The sequence below is a fragment of the Capsicum annuum genome, chromosome 12 (genome assembly GCF_002878395.1).
Source record: "Capsicum annuum cultivar UCD-10X-F1 chromosome 12, UCD10Xv1.1, whole genome shotgun sequence".
Taxonomy (NCBI): domain Eukaryota; kingdom Viridiplantae; phylum Streptophyta; class Magnoliopsida; order Solanales; family Solanaceae; genus Capsicum; species Capsicum annuum.
The window spans coordinates 150,764,052-150,783,467 of record NC_061122.1 but is presented as its reverse complement, the minus strand read 5'-3'; the positions used below and the strand labels follow the sequence as shown (position 1 = coordinate 150,783,467).

The window sequence follows — 19,416 nt, the reverse complement described above, 5'->3', positions numbered from 1 at the left end:
GCCATAAATAACCCATCTTTCTTTGGGTTCTGCCTTGTGTCACTTGGGAGGGTTATAGTTTTCCTCTGATTGAATATAGCAGAAAGTTGGTTCATCTGTTGCTCCAACTATTTTATAGAAGTAGAGTGAGAGTCAACTAGCTGGTTTATTGAGGATAACTCGCTTTTTATCTCATTTACCCTGGTACTTATTTCTTCTACTCCCTTTAATATCTTTGTCATCATGTCTTCCATAGACATCTTCCCTAAACTAGTTGCAGCGGCCTCATGATTTCCAGGAGGGACATACAACCCACTCCTATCACCCTTACTCTTTTAATTTCCTTGATCACGGTCCTTATATCCAGATTTATCATAATATTTTGGACCTTGGTTTCCTTGGCCAGTGCCTCAGAAACCCCCCTGATTGTTCAAGTAATTTGCTTCCTCCTCAGAATTGGAGTCAGCCCTTTCCTGTGATACTACAGCTTTAACCTTCTCTGTATTTCCTAATAACAAATGTTTGGTAAGGAGATCAACTGTGTCTTCATGTAAGCCATGTCTTGGTCACATTCTTCTTTTCTTCGCCTCTGCTCTACAGTCATTCTTATAGATACAATGGAGCTTGCTACCTTAGAATCCCTGGTATGCCAAGCTCTGCATTATTTTGTCATACGGTCAAGCATGTCAGCTGCTTCAGGGAAGGTGAGGTCCATTAATGACCCACCTATTGTATTTTCCACCACTGGCTTAGTTACAGAGTTCAAGGCCCGATATAATACCTTTATCAAGTGGACATTGGTCATCTGATGATTTGGGCACCGCATAAGCTTCTTCTTGAATCTCTCCAATTCTCATAGAGAGCTTCAGTTGGAAACTATCTGAAATTACTTATTTTGTCTCTCAACTATGCTCTCTTGAATGGTGGAAAGAATCTTTCTAGGAAAGTGTCTTTCAATTACCTTCAATTAGTAATAGAGTCAAGAGTTAGCCCATTCAACCATAGAGTTGCCTCTCCAGATAGAGACAATGAAAATATCCGCAATCGAATAGCATTTTTTCCTACCCCTGGGTTGTCAAATGACTTACATATTGAGATAAAATTATCCAAATTCATATTCGAGTCATCACTCATGAGTCTACCAAATAATTATTTGAGATATAATAGTCGAATCATAGTGATTGTAACATTAAACTTGGCTCTGGGTGATAAGGGCGGAGGAATAATAGCCCCTATTGCACCGGCTCCATCCAAGTCATCATCATTATCCTCCAGATTAAATGAGGTAGCTTGGTATTCTGGTCTCGCCCTCACAGGGCAATTTCTACTGACACTCCTATTTGCTGGTGCAGGCAAATTATTTGCATGCCTCAGGCTGAATAGAGCTATTAAATCACTATCGCCTAGATCCTCATCATCTGGGTTTTATCATCGACCTATATTATCTGCATTCTGCTAGTTTACTTGTGCAGCTGCTAAGGCAGCTAGTCTGGCTGTTTTCTGCTGAGTAGCTACTCTTTCTTGGTCTTTTTGACCATCTATTCTACCAATAAGTTGAGGTTCTAGATGAATAGGTTATAAAGGTTCACCTGATCTTCGAGTACTTGGCATACAAGATGATCACCCTACATAAAACAAAAACAACAGATAAAACGTAAAATTATTTGGAAACTTTGACCAAAGATCAAGCAACAAACACAAACTTAATTGACAATCGTATTCTCGAACAACGGCGCCAAAATTTAATGTTCCTAAATTACACCTCTTTACGAGAGAGTAAGCGGTCCTTGTCAAAAACATAGAACCCAACTAGGTTGGGTGTCGAATCCCACAGGGAATATCATATTCACTAAGTATTGTGATTGTTATTAGACTGTTGATCTAAGGTTCCAAAATAAATGGGGTTTGGAAATGTTAACAGTGTTATTTTCTATTTGTGTTACACAAAAGTCCAGCTACTAAGAGTAAATGTAGATGTAATTTCAATGAGAATGAATTAACCAGAGTTATGCTCACCAAAATGTTCAAACAATTAGGGTTGTGAATTTGTTTTCGAATTCTAACTTATGTATCCAATTGCAAGAATTATTGAATTCTAAGGATTACACATGTGTTTCTCAACCTATTGAGTATTTTAACCTTTACTTCTCTCAAACTTAAAGGATTCATGCATTAGTTAATAACACTCTCATAAGGATTGATCCTGTTAAGGGATCAACCCGTTAACCCCAAAGGGTAAACCTATGGAGTTCATGTGAATTACTTCTTTTCCCAATATCCACTTTTTTGTCAGACAAGTAAAGTTCATGGGCTCACTTCTCAAGTTTGCAACCAAGAGATATAATTAAAATAAAGAAAGATTCATGTAATTTCGATAGATGTTAGAAATCAAACCCATTCACAACCCCAAAATAGTTCTCTACATTAAGGCTCCCATAACCCTAATTATGGGATTTTAGCTACTCATCTCCATATAATAAATCAGCAATATATTGATATTCATAAATGGCTTCAAGAGGTCACTTACAAAAGTCACAATATTGTTCTAATCTTCAATGGAAAATATAAAAACCAATAATCAGACTTCAATCTCTAGATTTAAATCTCAATGAAAAGTGTTACACAACTTTCAATAGAGGAGAAAGTATGAAAATAATGATGAAGAAGATACGGATTAAACCCTAATACTTGGTATTTATATGATTCCAGAACTGGGGTTTTAAAATTCAAACTCAAATTCTCTGCTTTATGGTCGACGGGTCAAATGACGGTTCATCGCAGGTCCGAAGGTCCATCGCCTACACCGCCGCTGGGTGTCCATAGCCTCCATTCTCTACTTCTAGGCGACGGGTAGTGCGACGGCCCATCGTAAGATCAACATAAGACTTTCAGTGATGATGCGTTTTGTATCTTGGCGACGGTTCAAATCAACGATTCATCGCAGAGCCGACGGTCTATTTCCTGGACCATCGTAGGATGTCCAGAGTCTATGACTTCTATTTTTGGTCGATGTTTTAGAATGATGGATCATCGCAAGGTCAACGGTCCATCGACTAAGCCGTCACTGCTTATTTTACCTCTGTTTTGGTCAGATTGTCCAAGTTATCCTTCACACTCAATCCTTATCCTGAAAGCACTAAAATACCATGTTAAATACAATGATGGTTGCTTAAAAACACATAATTATCTTAAGAAAAAGGCCTAAAATATTCTGTCAAGAGTCGAAAGATTCGTGACTCAACTTCAGTGAATGGCTTATCATCGGTAACTATCTTTCTTTCCACTCCGCCTTCAAGGTACTTTAAGTCTTGATAGTAAGAGGATGAGCTGATTTTGTTCTTGTGTACCTAAGGCCTACCAAGAAACATATTGTATAAAGTTTTAGCATCGATCACATGCATCAACGCATTTGATAAAAAATTATCCATATGAATCCCCAACTTGACAGATCTCATGGCTCTATTGCCCCTTGGTTGAAGCCTTAGATCATTATACAACTTTCATCCAGTTTGTTAGTAGAGATTCTAAGTTCCTTAATCGTGCAGATAGGCAGGATGTTAACTCTGGATCCCTCATCAATCAAGATTCTATTTATCTTCTTTCCTAGAACTTGACCTACCATATACAAGGGACAATTGTGTAGGGTTCCTCCAAGAAGAAGATCATTATTTGTAAATATGATTTTTGTATCACATGCATGTGCCTCTTGGCTAAGTAGATCTGTAGGCTTTTTAGAAGATAGAGGAAATTTCATGGGTGGGTTTTAACACTTTGCCCCCTCTTTGCCAGTATTAAAACATGATACCTCAAGGATGGCTTGAGTAGTCTTTGCATGGAACCAACTTGGTAAGAATTCTTCCTAAGTCCCTGGACGTTTTGGTTTGGTGGTGAATCTCCATAACCCTCGTCTTCTTCGAATGATCAACCAACCATTGTCTTTTCAGTTTCTTTACCATTTTCCTTCTAGTTGGTTTCTCAAACGACTCCTTTCGTAGACTCATCTTATTGTGCCTGCGCCAAGTCAGTAGAGTCCAACCTTTGTCATCATTTTTGTTAACTAAAGACTTATCATGTTCTAATGGTTTCTTCTTATGTTCTTCGATCCATGTTTAAACTGGATTGAATAAGCCAAAAGTGATAGAGATTTGATGAGAATTGAAAAAAATCTTCTTTTCATTTGACAATTACATGACTTTGTCTTTAAAGACAAAATACTTTTCCAGAGGGTAACTCACAATCCTATGATATTTGCAATAATTTGGGTCATTGGTCCTTCCAGCTTCGTCAGGCCACTTTATCTCTGGAAGTTCAATAAGCTTATGCTCAAGGAGTTTATCGAAAATCTTGGCAACATCATAATCAAAGAAAGGGTATTCCTTTTCTTGCATCTCCTTTAAAGTTAACTTCTTTTTTGGACGTTCTCGAGAAGTATTCCTCATGCTTTGCTTCTTGCTCACCTTTGTGGTGACCTTTACAGGAGACACGTCAACATTCATAGATTCCTTGTTGTCATTTTTCAGGACAAACTTGCCCCTTCTTTTGGGTTCCTACTTATCTTTTCCCCTTCGAGGGTCATGGATAGGCGTTGCTCCCTTTCCAACAGAAGACATGCTCAACTCTATGTCATGAGCATGGGTAGCTAACTTTTCAAAGGATTTAGGCTTAATGCGTTGTAAGATATAGAGAAGGTCCTAGTACATTCCTTGGATACACATCTATATTGTAGAAGTTTCGCTGAGCCTGTCTTTATAGTTTAGAGTTATATTTCTCCATCAATGACTGGATCATCCTTTCTTTGTCGAGTATTCATGAGATCTACCATGTTTATTGTATGTTTTGTGCTATAAAAGCAATTTAGGAACTCATGCTCCAATTGCTCCCAACTATCGATAGAGTTAGGCTCAAGGTCCGTATACCAATAAATGGTGTTTCCCTTTAGGGAATGAATGAATTGTTTGAAAAGATAGTCACCGTAAGTTCTAGCATTATTACATGACTCAACAAAGTATGCGACATATTGTTTTGGGTTCCATTTTCCCTCAAATTGTTAAAATTTGAGGGGTTGATACTTGGCAAACATTTTGAGGCTATCAATCCTTGCCGTGTAATTCTTGGCATATGTCAGGGAAGACTTGGTGACAATATCATACTTGTCTTTGAGCATCCCCTTAGTAATTCCTTCAATTGCTTAATCGGTATTATTCCCTCAAAAGAAACTTGTACCTCTTTTGTAGGTGGCATTTGTTTTATGGGATGCTTGATATCATTACCTTCTAGAGGTTTTCCAGGTGTATAGATAGACTCTCTGTCTACAAAGCCTTCCATCGTATCAACTATTTTATCAATCTGAGCATCTTAATTCTAAATATATTTGGTCAGACCCTCAATTGCCTTTGTCGGATTTGCAAGTTGCTCCTCCATAGATGAGGCATCAATCACCATTGCTTGCATAATTACTGAAGACATTGTAGAGTAACATGGATTATCGTATAAGTTGATCTTTGAAGTGCCCAGCTTATGCGGTATAAGTGGAGATGACGCATTTGTTTAACGACCATCGCTCTTTGCGCCAAAGTATTTGGAACCAGAATGCTCAAGCATAGCTAGAGTCTTCTTAAGCTATTTTGACACACTGCTTCCTCCTTTCGAAGCACTTGTATTGGACTTCATTTCTTTTAGGGATGAAGATCTAAAAATTGGAGTTGGCACAGACGATACTAGATGTGTTTGTTATCCTATAAGCCTTCCTTGATCTTTGTGACAGCTCCCAAGCTTTCAAAATAAACACCAAGAATGTTTCTACTTCAGCAGAGAACTTTAAATCAGTAGCCTTGGAAGTAGTTGATTGAGAGTTCACCTTTTTGGAAGTTATTTCAGTGTTGTTAAACTTTGAAGTTAGAAAAGTTGAGATGAGAGGTAGAGATCGTCCCACTGGGCATGCCAGAATTTATTGGTCAATAAAATTCTTGAGACCAAAAATAATAATCGAGACAAGAAAAATATATTGCAACAATCAATTTATTGATTTCAATATGAGTGTTACAATCTCTATGAATCTTCTAATTCGCCTTTTCAAATATAAATTCAAAGGCTTAAAGCTTGATCTTGAATTTGAACTTGATTTGTTGATTTGATAACTTGAGCTTGACTTGTGCTTGAATTCAAGGATTTTTTAGCATGTTCTTGAATTTTGCGATCTTGATCTTGAATCTTGACGAACTAGCTTTGAGTTCTTAAGCTTTGTAGAGAAATTATGGTGTTTGATCCATGAGCTTTCTCCTGTTTCTTGTTAGAGTTCTTGATTCTCTTTTCTGAATTATGAGACCCTATTTATAGTTGTAGGAAGGAAAGAGACATAATGAAGATGGATTTCTTTTGGCCAATCATATTTAAGTGACATGGCACATTTGATGGGCTTTTTATTTCATTGGGTCTGCTGCATCATTTTGACATGTTGTATGGTCCTATTGGCTCTTTTACTTGATTTGGCATGCCACTTTATTTGATACGTGGCACTTCTTTGAGCCTCTAGAAAATGACAATATCTTGGGCTTAGCAAAGTGGGTTCATCATTTGTAGCCCAAATTAATAGACTAAACCAATAAATATTGGACTTTGTTTAAATCCATACATGTTTGGACTTAAATAATTAACTCAATTATATTAATTCGCAATATTTATTTCGGACTAATACATATTTTGAATTTAATAAATCTAAATTTTGGAAGGATATAAATTTAATAAAATTTTATTGCTTACACATATATTTTTAATACATAAAATTGAAAAAAATATCTTACTAACTTTTTCAGATTTCTTATTGCTAGCTTTCTTGGCAACATCCTTGACATTTGTTACATTAGATCTTACCCTTGTAATTTGAGAATGTGCATTTATTACACTCCTGAATTTTTGCAATTTGGATGATAAAATTTCTTCTTCAAAATTCAGATAGGGTACTTACCACGCACAGTATTTTTTCTCTTATAATTTCTCTTAACTTGTGAATTTTTTTTTCTTAAAATTTTTCTCACTTAGCATGTTGACAATCGGCTTTCCAAGCGATGCTTCTATTTGAGGAAATTCAATTTTGACTGGTAAACACTTCTTTTGGTTGATGAACTTAGACAAACTTTCAACTATGTTCTTCTTTCTCTTAATAAGAGGAGATGGAGTAAAACAACCAAGATAAAAAAAAGTTTGAAAAGAACAATGAGACTACTATCTTCTATTAATGTACGATTCTTTCAAAAAGGAATAAAATCGAACTTAGATTTAGAAGACATGATTCATATAAAAGTGAAATCAGCACATAGTAAGAACATATAATGAAATTCAAGCAAAATAACTTGATAAAGGGAATGAAACTCAATCCCCAAAGGTAGAATCGTTTCAGATAAATCAAAGTTGATATACAAACAATATTTCAAAAGAAGATATTTGTTATGAAGATGAATAAAAAAGATTATAATTAAGAAGAAACGTGTGATAGTAGCCAAAAAAAATATTATTTCAATAAAGTTTTTTTAGAAAAACGTCAAACTTTTTGAAAAAAAAAGTAATAAAAATAATAAATGAAGATATATTATTGATCAGATTTACTCCTACTATAATTATCAACACAATTATTTAAGAGAAAGAAAATACTAAATGCTTAAAAAGGAGATAATTGTATTTTATAAATATATTTTTGAATATTTAAAAAAATAATTTTTTATAAAATGACTACAGCTTGCAATTAAAACATTAATAAAATAATTATCTAAAAGTGTTGCTACAACTTGCAATAGACAATCTAATAAAAAATAATGTTCACTTTAAAATAGGCTGAAAATTCTCAGCTTAGCCTCACGCGCAGATTGATTGGATTTGGAATCCCCTCTAAACATATTTCTTTGGGATCGTTTGATAGAGTGTATAAACATAATATAAAATATGATGTATTGGTAATGCTTGTATTAGTTATGCCTGCATTAGTGATACTTGCATTTTTTTATGCAGTGTTTGGTTTGGTATACTAAAAATAACATGAATTTCATGATTTCTAAATAAATATTTGTTTACAAAAATACCTTCCATAAATATAATGGAAAAAATGTGAAAATTTTTTAAGAGATAATTATATTTTAATCATACTAATTCATGTATTAGATACATTACATTATTAATACAATTAATTTTAAGGTATTAGTGTTGGTGCATTTTAATATTATTTATATTATATTAAAATACATTTTTACAATGTCATAGTGTGACTGCTATATTACATGCTGAGGAAGCTGTACATTGGAAACAATAATGTCATTTCTCGAATCCATTTCCTTTTGAATGTCATAGCGGACTGCTGCACGTTGGTTGATTTTTCTTGTGCATTATATACCATTTACCTCCATCTGTTGGTTGTTCACTTGTTCAACAGTTTACCTCCTTTATTGGGTGGCATTTTATGTTAATTACTCTTGTGAGTTACTGATAAGAATGTGAACATAAGTTTTTTTTGTTATTTTCGCAACTTTTATCATTATTTTACCTCATTAATCTTGTAAATTTTGTAACCTAAGGACCGGTGATCTCTTTACTACTCTTTATTCCTTATTCAATATAAGAATGAATACCTTACCTATTTGAAGTGATCTTGCATATTTTTTTTCTAAGTGTTAGAAAATTGTTAGGGATTTTTTTCTGATATTTTCTTACCAAATTTAAGTTTTATTTTTCTTAAAAGGAAAATAAAAATAATACCATAATTACTTTTATTTTTTTCTAAAAGGAAAATATAAAACTTTTTCATATTTGGCTACCTTTTTCTTAGAGGAAAGGTTTCGAAACTCTATAAATAAAAGACCCCCTTCTCATACCATAACACAATAGTGACCACAATGTAGTTGTTTAAGAATTTTATTTAGGGGGAGATTTCTCCCAATAGTTTTTTTGTTTTTCAATATTAGTTTTTTAATATGTAGGTCATTTGACCAAATATATTAATAATATTTATGTTTTTAGTATATTTTTATTTATCATCTGAATTATCATTGCTTTGCAAATTATAAGCTTCTGCATGACGACCTCTCGATTTTGAATCCAACAAGTGGTATCAGAGCTTATGGTTCAAAGATCAAATAGTGTGGTGAGACGAGATTAAACAGGTTCAAAGCGGTTTCAAAATCAAGATGCAAGCAGTTTGGCGATAATGACAATTTTGTTTAGCTACATGTGGAGAAGAAGTTTTAAGCATATTTCAACAATCCTGTTAGCATCATTAAAAATAAAAATAAAATATTAATTTTTAACCCATTTTTAACCATAATATTTTAAATCTTATTTTTAACCATGGCAAACAACAGTGATGAAGATTATGTGAAGAACAAAGATCATGCACGCGAAGAAGGCAGATCAAATTATGTCCAAAAAATCAAGCCAAAAAGGGAGATTTGTTAGAGTTTTGCCCTGATTTTCTTACCAAATTTAAGTTTTATTTTTCTTAGAAGAAAAATAAAAGTAATACCGTAATTACTTTTAATTTTCCTAAAAGGAAAATATAAAACTTTTCCATATTTGTCTAACCTCTTTCTTAGAGGAATGGTTTTGGAACTCTATAAATAGAAGATTCCCTTCTCATACCATAACACAATAGTATCCACAATGTAGTAATTTAAGAGTTTTGTTTAGGGGGAAATTTCTCTCAATAGGTTTTGTATTTTTCAATATTAGTTTTTTAATATGTAGGTTGTTTGACCAAATATATTAATAATATATATGTTTTTAGTATATTTTCATTTGTCATCTTAATTATCATCGTCTTGTTTGCAAACTATAAGTTTTCACATGAAGCTCTCTTGATTTCGAACCCAACATTACTCTTGTAAATTTTGTAACCAAAAGACCAGTGATCTTTCATCTTTACTTCTCCTTATTCATTCTTATTTAATACAAGAATGAATACCTTACCTATAAATAGAGGTGATCTTGCATATTTTTTCTAAGTGCTAGAAAATATATAGTGCATAAAAGAGAATAATTATATTAGTGAAAGAGAAATTGAGATAGAAAAAAATATTTTTAGTCTCCAACTATATTCACTATACAAAATAGAGTAATTATATTACGAAAAGAGAGTTGAAACTAAGAAAATATTCTAATTCCTTAACTATATTCACTATACAAGAGAGTAATTATATGTTGAAGGAAGATGTTTTTGTGGTGGAACTTTGGACTCTTCAACTAATCCGGAGTTGCTTGAGTTATTACTGTAACGCTCCAAAAATCTGTCCCGAGACGTCACACGGTGCTTAGGACCACAAGTGATCCTAAGCTAACCTTTCGACTGGCATAACTCATAAGCAACTAAATGATATACATAAAACGACTGAGTTTACTATGCGGAAACATAACAATGATGGAATCTGGGAAAAATACAATATCAATACAACTTTTACATTCTGATAAAGTCTGAAAGAGGGACTGAAAATACATAACTGACTCTAACTAACATCTGTGAAATCTCTACTATACTAACTATAGATAGCTGGGATGCGACTCCAACTATCAATAATCAATACATATGAATAAGAAAATAAAGTACATCAATAACATCTGACCAAAGTCGCTGAAGAAGAAGGACACATCATCTACTGGCTGGAATCTGCAAACTGTCTGAATATAGTATACGTGCTACAAATGAGTTGATACCTACATTTTGAGACAATGTAGCACATAGACATATATATGGATCAATACTTTAAGGATGTACTGAGTATATGGGGGTGAATGCATAAGTAAAAACATCATCTCGTTATCATAATTTGTAAAACAATGCATGCTAAATGTAAATGACTCACATAAGATGGAATATTTGAAATGTTGAAAATAATAATCATGAGAAGCAAATCATGCTTTATAAATCTAGTTAGTCATAACATTTAGTTCTAAAAGTTGTACTTGTAATCTCCTTTTAAATCATACTGTCTAAGTGTAGAAAGGACTCACTCAAAATCTGAAATCTGAAAGCTAAATTCTGAAGCTATTGTCTTTCTGTAAAGAATAATCTGAGTAAAATTTATGAGCCTTAACACTTAGTTTTTTTGAAAGTTTTTCTGTTACTCTTTCTGTTCTAAAATCTGTACTCTGTAAACTTTAAAACTTTAGAGAAAATACTTTATCTGAAGGGAGATACTTTAAAACTATTCTAAAAAGCTTATTATAGGGAAAAACTGTTCTGCAAGGGAGGTTCTTCTAACCGACATAAACCATGCGAGCTACATGGAGTCCAACGTCTCATCCTTCTAAGAAAGAAACCTCACGTTGGGGAGAGGTGTCATACTCTTGCCAGGGAGTATAACCTACCCATGTGATTGATCACAAGCTAAGTCTATCATCCATATATAAATGGGAATTATCTGATAATTTGTACCTACATTAGCTACATAGTTCTTTGGAAGTAGGATGCGCTAAACCCACATTTCCCGCTCGGTGCTAAATACTACTCCCTTTTTATTTGCTATGCTCATTTTGTTGGAAATCCACTTTAAAACTAGCATAAGGGTTTATCTAAAACCAATTATGCATTTATCTAATAAAATCTATAAACAAAGTTGATCTGAATTCTGTAATAATCTATAAAGTGGATTCCATAGCTAAACTGAGGATTAAAAGATCAAAGCTTTTTCTGAAAATCTGTAATAATCTACTCATAAGATGCTTAAAGCATCATTTTTCTTGAATTAACAATATTCAATCTTGGGCTAATAATCCACGCTTTAAATCTCATGTCAAAACATCATAATAATCATACTCAATGATGAAAACAATGATAATTCATCTCAAAATCTATAAATTACTGCAATAGGCATGAAAATATAAAAATAGGCATGCAATTCATCTTCTAAAATACTTGAAATATCAAAATCTTGCAAAGAGCAATAATGGGTATGAACCCTAATTTAAAATTCATGCATAAACATTCAAAATCATATGAACTTGTAAAATAAAATTAAAAACTAGTTTTGGGAATAAGGATGAAGGAGCATCCTTGTTCATAAACCCCACATACCTTGATTGATGATTAGATGAAGAAGCTTGAATTATTGATTCCTATTTGAGTTCTTGAAGATGGATTCTTGATTATCTTGCCTTAGGAATCCTCAATCTTAAGCTTTCTTGGAGAAACCATGGTGGAATTTGATTTCTTGGAGAAGGAGCTTTGAACTCTAGGATTTTTATTTGAGAAATTGATGAACATAAGACTAAAGTGCTTAGAATAGACTTAAATCTTATGTTTGGACGAATTAAGGGCTTCGGAATTGACCAAAATGCCCGTTTTAAACTTCTGGACGAAACTGAAAATGTAGCATTTTTCTGATTTGGGCGGCCGCCGCGACACGCCACAATCGCGGTGGCTCACTGGAAAAGGGCGAGTGAGAACTGGGCTTTCTCACGATGCAGAGCTATCGCGGTGCCCTATAATTTTGTCATTTTGGCAGCTGGTGCGACACACTACTATCCCGTAGGCTTGCTGGAAATTGACAAATGTAAAATGGGACTCCTCCGCGATACAGTGGGATCGCGGAGTCTCATTGAAATTTGACAACTGCTGATTTGCTTAGCTCCGCGACGCGCTGAGAGTCCAAGTGACACACTGTCAACTTAAAAATCCCATAACTCCTTCACCGAGTGTCGGATTTAGGGGAATTCGATATTGATGGAAAGCTTATTAAATTTCTCACACAATGAAAAGTTGAAATCTTGAAAATTCCACATGGAATAAATATTATTCATTTTGGAAGCTATCCCTGAACCTTCTAGGAACGAATTTAAGCTAGGAAAAATACGGGGTATTACAATTACGTTCATGAGTTATTGTATCCTGGAAGAGACAAGTCAAGAGTGATATTGCTGGATCGCTATAGATTATGCCGTAATGTGCCTGAATCTCCTTAAAGAGAAAGAAATATCTGTGGCTCAACCTGAATATTATTTTATTCATTTTTTGTTATTTTACTTTTCAACTGTAATTATCTAATTTATGATATATTACATTAACATTTAGTAATACACACTTTAATATACAACAGAGTAATACACACTTCAATATACAATAGACACGATAGTGTAATACATACTTCAGTACACAATAGTGTAATACACACTTTAATATACAATAGAGTGTATAACTAATGCAAACATTGATTATGCATATGCTAAAAATATATACGAAACAAGATACTAATAATGTACAAAACTAACACATCTATTTTTTTTTTATTACACTATGCCAAAAAAACCCCTGTGTTTTATGTGTTGTAGATGTAGAAAGGTAGGTGTTTTGGGGGTGTCGATGAAGTTCATGCCAAGGGAGTGGAATGCTTGGTTAAGTTTAACAGTTTTTACTTACCTTCGCCGTTAGTTTTAGGGGTAGAGATTAACGGGTCGTTTGGTAGAGTGTGTTAAAAAATTAATGCTTGCATTAGCTTTGTGTATTACTAATATCTTGTTTGGTACACTTCTGCATCCTAATGTATTACTTATGTTTGCATTAGTCATACACTCTATTTAGTATTAAGGTGTGTATTACTAATGCATAGATATCCATGGTATTAGTAATGCAGTGGAGTCTAATGCATGCATTAGTATGGTTAAAGTCATAGTTGTCCCTTAAAATTATGCAATTCATGTTATTTTTAATACAACAAATCAAACACTACATAAGAAAAAAAAAGCATAACTTATGCAACCATTACTAATAGACAATATTTTACATTAATCTTATACGCCCTACAGAACGACCCCTAAAAGTGTCCACTTTTTGCATAGGGGATTATTTCTGTTAAGTGGGTTTCATCGAGGACCAAAGTTGTCGCCGTTTGGCCATGAAAATTAAAAAAAATCGAAGTTGGAGTTGGAGTTGTGTTTGGCCATGTCTTCTTGAAAGATTTTTTTAGACTTTTGAAAAATCTCTTTTAAATATGATTTTATGCCCTCAACTTTAAAAGACTCAAAATCACCCAACTACTAATTTACCTACTAACATACAACCAAATGCGGTTCTTATAGATAGACATTTTCATTACTCGAACCAAGTTTGCATTAACGAAGAAAATAGCACTCGAAAACAAAGATTGACAACTAATGACTCTCTTAACAAGCATTAGAGCTACAAGAGATAGAATGATTGATTTGGATCATTTGCTAAGACGCATTATTAGACGCATCATTTGTTTTTTTATTTGGATCTTCACTAGGTCCTCGCTTGTTCTTAAATCACTTTTCAGTTTTCCCAATTGCAAGAATTAACTCAAGATGTTGAAACAAAATTGAAGAAAGATAATGTAAAAATGTCTTAGATGCAATCTCAACCGAAAGATGATGATATTTTTGTATTAATCACTGTTCAATCAATAATTATGAAAAAAAAATCTATCATTGATTGCATTAGTGAACACTTAGAACTTATAAATATTATGAGGATTTTGTGTAAAAAATTTAAAAATTGAAATTATATGTAATAATAATAAAAGTTAAAATTAGAGTTGAAAAATTGTGAAAATAACATAAATCTATTTTTACTTTTTAAAAAATAATTTTAAAATAATTTTTAAAACTTTATGACCAAACACTATAATTTTAATTAAGTAAAAGAAATTTTGGAAAAAAGAAATATTTTTTATAGGCAAACGGCCGCTTAATTTTCTAAGCAAATGTCAGTTGTCAAAACTTGCAAATTGAAAAAAAAAAAAAAAAAAAAGTGGAAAACCGGTTTGCAGGGAAACAAGAAATGTGGTGACGTTGCTAAACTAATTATCACAAGATGTCTTATCCTCCTCCATCCATTTCCCCTTCACTCAACTTGTTCACACTTAAAAAGACCCAAATTCAGATAAAAGAAAACATTACAAACCCCACAAAACTCCTTATACTCAATGTTCAATCTGCTTAGCACTCTATTTACATGAGGTGAGTTATTGAGATTTCTATTTATAACATATTCACTTCTTCATGTCGGAATGTCTCCACAGTCCAGAAATTTGTGAATTGCTTCGTACAAGAACACGTTGGTCATTTAATGATTGAATGTGGTTCTTCGTTGACTTTTCACTTATATTACATGTACCTTAACTTGCCTTGCCATCACCATTTAGCTATTGCATTTATTTTTTTTCGTTGCTGGTCATATGTATGGAACCAATTTTGGGATTGGACACAGTATGGACACAGTATGAAAGATCTTTTAAATGCACATATCCCCAATGTGGGTGGGAGGTTGAAAACTGACATGGAAGTCAGGGTGAGACGGAATAAATCAAGTGCTTAATATGTTTTTGAGTATGTAGATAAGTATTAAAGGGTAGCTTTGGATAGTTTTATTGAAATCTCATTGCTGAAACAACTGAAGTACAACCTCTGATAATAAGAGCAAAGTGAATCATTGCTGAAATAGCTGAAGCACAGTGCTCGAATAATAAGAGCAAACTGAATGCATGAATTTGACTGGGCATTGGTTTATTAAAGCCTAGTTTCAGGACAATATCATTATGAATCCAACAATGTGGTTCTCTGTTAACCTCAAAACCCCAACTAAAATAACCTCATTTAAATACCAAAGTCCCCGATGGATTCAGATCTGCTATGTCTTTGGTTTGGAGCTCATCCACAGAACAAGGAAAAGAAAAACTTACTCTCTTTCGTGGGTTTCATCAAAAGCTTTTGGTTCCATGAAAGTTAGTCCCTTGACCTTAGAATGATCACCCTAATCTTAATGCAACCTCTCAGATTATTGTAACAAGCTTTGGGCTATTGGAGACTAATTAACTGATCTATATTTGGAGCAGGCTTGTAAGTGTTAGGAAATGGAGTGTAGCTTTTGATTGCTAATGAGTTTGGTTTAAGAGGGGTGTCGGCTTCGCAGCTTTTGAATTTGTTAATTATAATTTTTTTGTTGCTAGAGGTAATGACAGACTCTATCTTTCAGATGTTTCATAGGTTATAGCTACAACTTTTTCATACATATTTCATCATTGGATCAGCCTTTAATCTTGATGAGTTGAAAGTTTATCTGCATTTCAATATTAGACCTTAAATCCTACTTATGTATTATAGAATTTCCATCTAATGTGGCAAAATTCTTGGCTGTGAATCTGACAGTAAGAATTGATATCTACTCCATGCAACACATACGTAGAATATGCATCTCAGACCAATCAGCCGTATATGTCACGCGAGGATCCACTTGATGGTCTAGGTTTTTCCACGTTGCTAAATCATAAGGACTTAGAAGATAGCACAACCTGATATACTTCATTTCTATAGGTTGGATTTGGTGGTCTTCCAGTTGAATAATGGCGCTTGTCCCTCAGTCAAACTTTCTGGCCAATCATGAAACCATCAGATGTCATGTTGGGTCAAAGCTTCACAGTCATAAAAGATTTAGCTGGGATAGGGCAGATTACTCTGGTAGTATAGTCATAGTGAAAATTTGTTCCAGCAGACAGATACCTACTTGCTTGCAGAAATCCCCTAGAATATGCTGTGGTTTGGATTCGAGAGGTCTGCAACTGTCATCACAGGGGAAACAAAATCTATCGTCTGCACATAGCATTAACCAGAATGTACCTAAGGTGGCTTCTGATAGAACTTTATGCTGTTGCTTCTCATTTACTACTAACCTAAGGAATGTGGGGAATAGCTCTGTCCTCTGCATCCTTTTCATCTTCTTTCTCTTTGCTGACAGAAGTTCTCTATTTAGGGAAATACAATATGCAAATTTCCGGAAGATGTAGCTTTGATGGTGCGGAAGAAATGGGGCCAATTGGCCAAATCAGCAGCTTTAACTATATTCATTTTGTCAGTTACTTCAAAGGCTGATGCCGTTGATGCTCTCAAAACTTGTACTTGCTTGCTAAAAGAGTGCAGGTAATTGTGTAGATGCTACTGAAGGATGCCGGAATATTTTCTTATTCTAAGCTACCAATATATTTTGCTGCACAAGGATCACAACCTAATTTCGTCCAAAAAACTAGGAATTTGATAAGAAGATGTCAGTAAACTACATAGATCTTTCCTGATTGCTTTTCTACCCCTTGTATGTTTCCTTCATGAGCTCTGACCTTGATTTATTCTATCTCTATATAAAACTATAGAAGGATGTGAAGTTGGTTCTTGTTTGTACTCTGTGGATTATTGTCCTGCTTGATAATTAAGTGGTAAAGATGTCAAATTCAGTTTTGATGGAGCTATCTCATTTTAACCTGCTCACTCTGAAAGATGTCAAGTTGACCTAAACTGTCTCTAGCTTTTTCTGGTCAATCGTCCATAAGTCCTCGGCTCTAGTCATTGTTATTATCAATGAAATCCAGTTTTAAGCATGTCCAAAGTGAACCATAATCCCAATCGTAATGCTTTCCTTGTAACTTCTTTTTTGATTTGAGACTGTTATATGTTCCGTGTTCTAATTCAGTCAAGAGAATAACAGTATGAATTTGACTTATTTTCAGCATGTTTTTTTTAGACCATTCCTTTCCCTTCTTGTTATGGTGGTAAAAATAACTGATACTGTTGCTGTGCTAGGGGTCAATAAAGTTTCTGCCAGTATTCCATTTTCCCTGAAACTCGAAAGATAGCTTAATTTGTCTCAATGAATTCGTCAAAATTTGATGAACTTGATTATCACAGAACTACTTGTAACAACCCAATTGTTTTCCTTGTCTCACCTAGCCACTAGAAGAGCAATGCTTTATTAATATTGAGAGCTTCTATCCTTCATTCCAGCATGCATGTCTGACACTCTTAGGTGACTTATCAAAGTATTATGCTTTCAGGATAGAGCTTGCGAAGTGCATCGCAAACCCTGCATGTGCAGCTAATGTTGCCTGTCTCCAAACTTGCAACAATAGACCTGATGAAACGGAATGTCAGGTGTCTACATCCATATTATTAAACTGAATATTGATTTGATCATATTTGTGGAATATTAATATGCTGAAATATGGCTGCAGATAAAATGTGGTGATTTGTTTGAAAACAGTGTTGTAGATGAGTTCAATGAGTGTGCAGTCTCCCGGAAGAAATGCGTACCACGTAAATCTGATGTCGGTGACTTCCCTGTACCTAATCCCAGTGTTCTTGTCCAAAAGTTTGACATGAAAGATTTTAGTGGAAAATGGTTCATCACTCGTGGTTTAAATCCCACATTTGATGTTTTTGATTGTCAATTGCATGAGTTCCATACAGAAGAAAACAAACTTGTGGGAAATCTTACTTGGAGAATACGGACACCTGATGGGGGATTTTTCACTCGATCAGCAATGCAGAAATTCGTTCAAGATCCGAAGTATCCAGGGATACTCTACAATCATGATAATGACTATCTTCACTACCAAGATGACTGGTATTTCCCTTCATGCCTCCTTTATATCGTGTCTCCATACTGGCCTAAACCATGCTGATAGATAAATATTTAGGCTTGGTGAGAGATGTTAGTCAAATCCGATCTTGGAATTCATTGTCTGTATCATGTGCGCAAAATGTACCTGTGTGTTGTACTTGCATTGCAAATTCACCTATCTTCTATATAAAATAAACATGTGAATTGATCGTCTCTGCAGGTATATTTTGTCATCCAAAGTAGAAAACAGTCCAGATGACTACATATTTGTGTACTACAAGGGCCGAAATGATGCATGGGATGGATACGGTGGTGCTGTACTTTATACAAGAAGCGCAGTTTTGCCTGAAAGCATTATACCTGAGTTGCAAACTGCAGCTCAAAAAGTTGGCCGTGATTTCAACACGTTCATAAAAACAGACAATACTTGTGGCCCTGAACCACCCTTTGTTGAGAGGTTGGAGAAGAAAGTGGAAGAAGGAGAGAGGACAATCATAAAAGAAGTCGAGGAGATAGAAGAACAAGTTGAGAAGGTGAGGGATAAAGAAGTCAGCTTATTCAGTAGACTGTTAGAAGGTTTCAAAGAGCTGCAACAAGATGAAGAAAACTTCATTCGAGAGCTGAGCAAAGAAGAGATGGATATTTTGAATGGACTTAAAATGGAAGCAACTGAAGTAGAAAAACTCTTTGGGCGTGCATTACCAATAAGGAAATTGAGGTAGATATTGTTTAAAGAGCAAATATCATTTAAGCTATAGAAACTATCAGACATTCTGAATGTATAGCTCGTACCATATATAAAACTATATTTTTTCTTTAAAATCCCTATCTGGTGTACTATAATAGTGCCATCTTTTGTTGATCTATCTCATTTCAAGAGCAACAGAAACAGCGCTGCAATTAGAAACAAGTGCATCACTTGCATTGCAGGTCAATCCATAAGCTTTGTTGTACCTCGAAACTATGTGACACTTCACCATGGGTTAGGTGACGGAAGTTCTTAACTATGTCTTGCATTTATTTGCTTTGTGCATACATTGTAAGATTTTTCCTCAATGCAT

General features: G+C 34.2%; 1 protein-coding gene and 1 non-coding gene across 5 annotated transcripts; one reads left to right on the top strand and one right to left on the bottom strand.

The window, feature by feature from the left end:
- Positions 1-14,319: 14,319 nt before the first annotated feature.
- On the bottom strand, positions 14,320-14,406 carry LOC124889955. Its single transcript, XR_007048867.1, has one exon. It is a non-coding gene; the product is annotated as a small nucleolar RNA Z196/R39/R59 family (small nucleolar RNA).
- A 264-nt stretch (positions 14,407-14,670) lies between these two features.
- On the top strand, positions 14,671-19,177 carry LOC107850430 (violaxanthin de-epoxidase, chloroplastic). Of its 4 annotated transcripts, XM_047400416.1 has the most exons (8): positions 14,766-15,692; positions 15,804-15,919; positions 16,117-16,207; positions 16,282-16,589; positions 16,718-16,884; positions 17,790-17,886; positions 17,967-18,358; positions 18,576-19,177. In XM_047400416.1, the coding sequence occupies exons 4-8, from the start codon at positions 16,311-16,313 to the stop codon at positions 19,075-19,077; spliced, it is 1,437 nt and encodes a 478-aa protein (XP_047256372.1). In that variant the 5' UTR covers positions 14,766-15,692; positions 15,804-15,919; positions 16,117-16,207; positions 16,282-16,310; the 3' UTR covers positions 19,078-19,177. The 4 variants fall into 4 exon arrangements, with proteins under 4 accessions (XP_016550433.1, XP_047256372.1, XP_047256371.1 ...); XM_047400415.1 differs by lacking the exon at positions 15,804-15,919 and having other exon boundaries at positions 14,766-14,928; XM_016694947.2 differs by lacking the exons at positions 15,804-15,919; positions 16,117-16,207 and having other exon boundaries at positions 14,671-14,928.
- Positions 19,178-19,416: the final 239 nt, after the last annotated feature.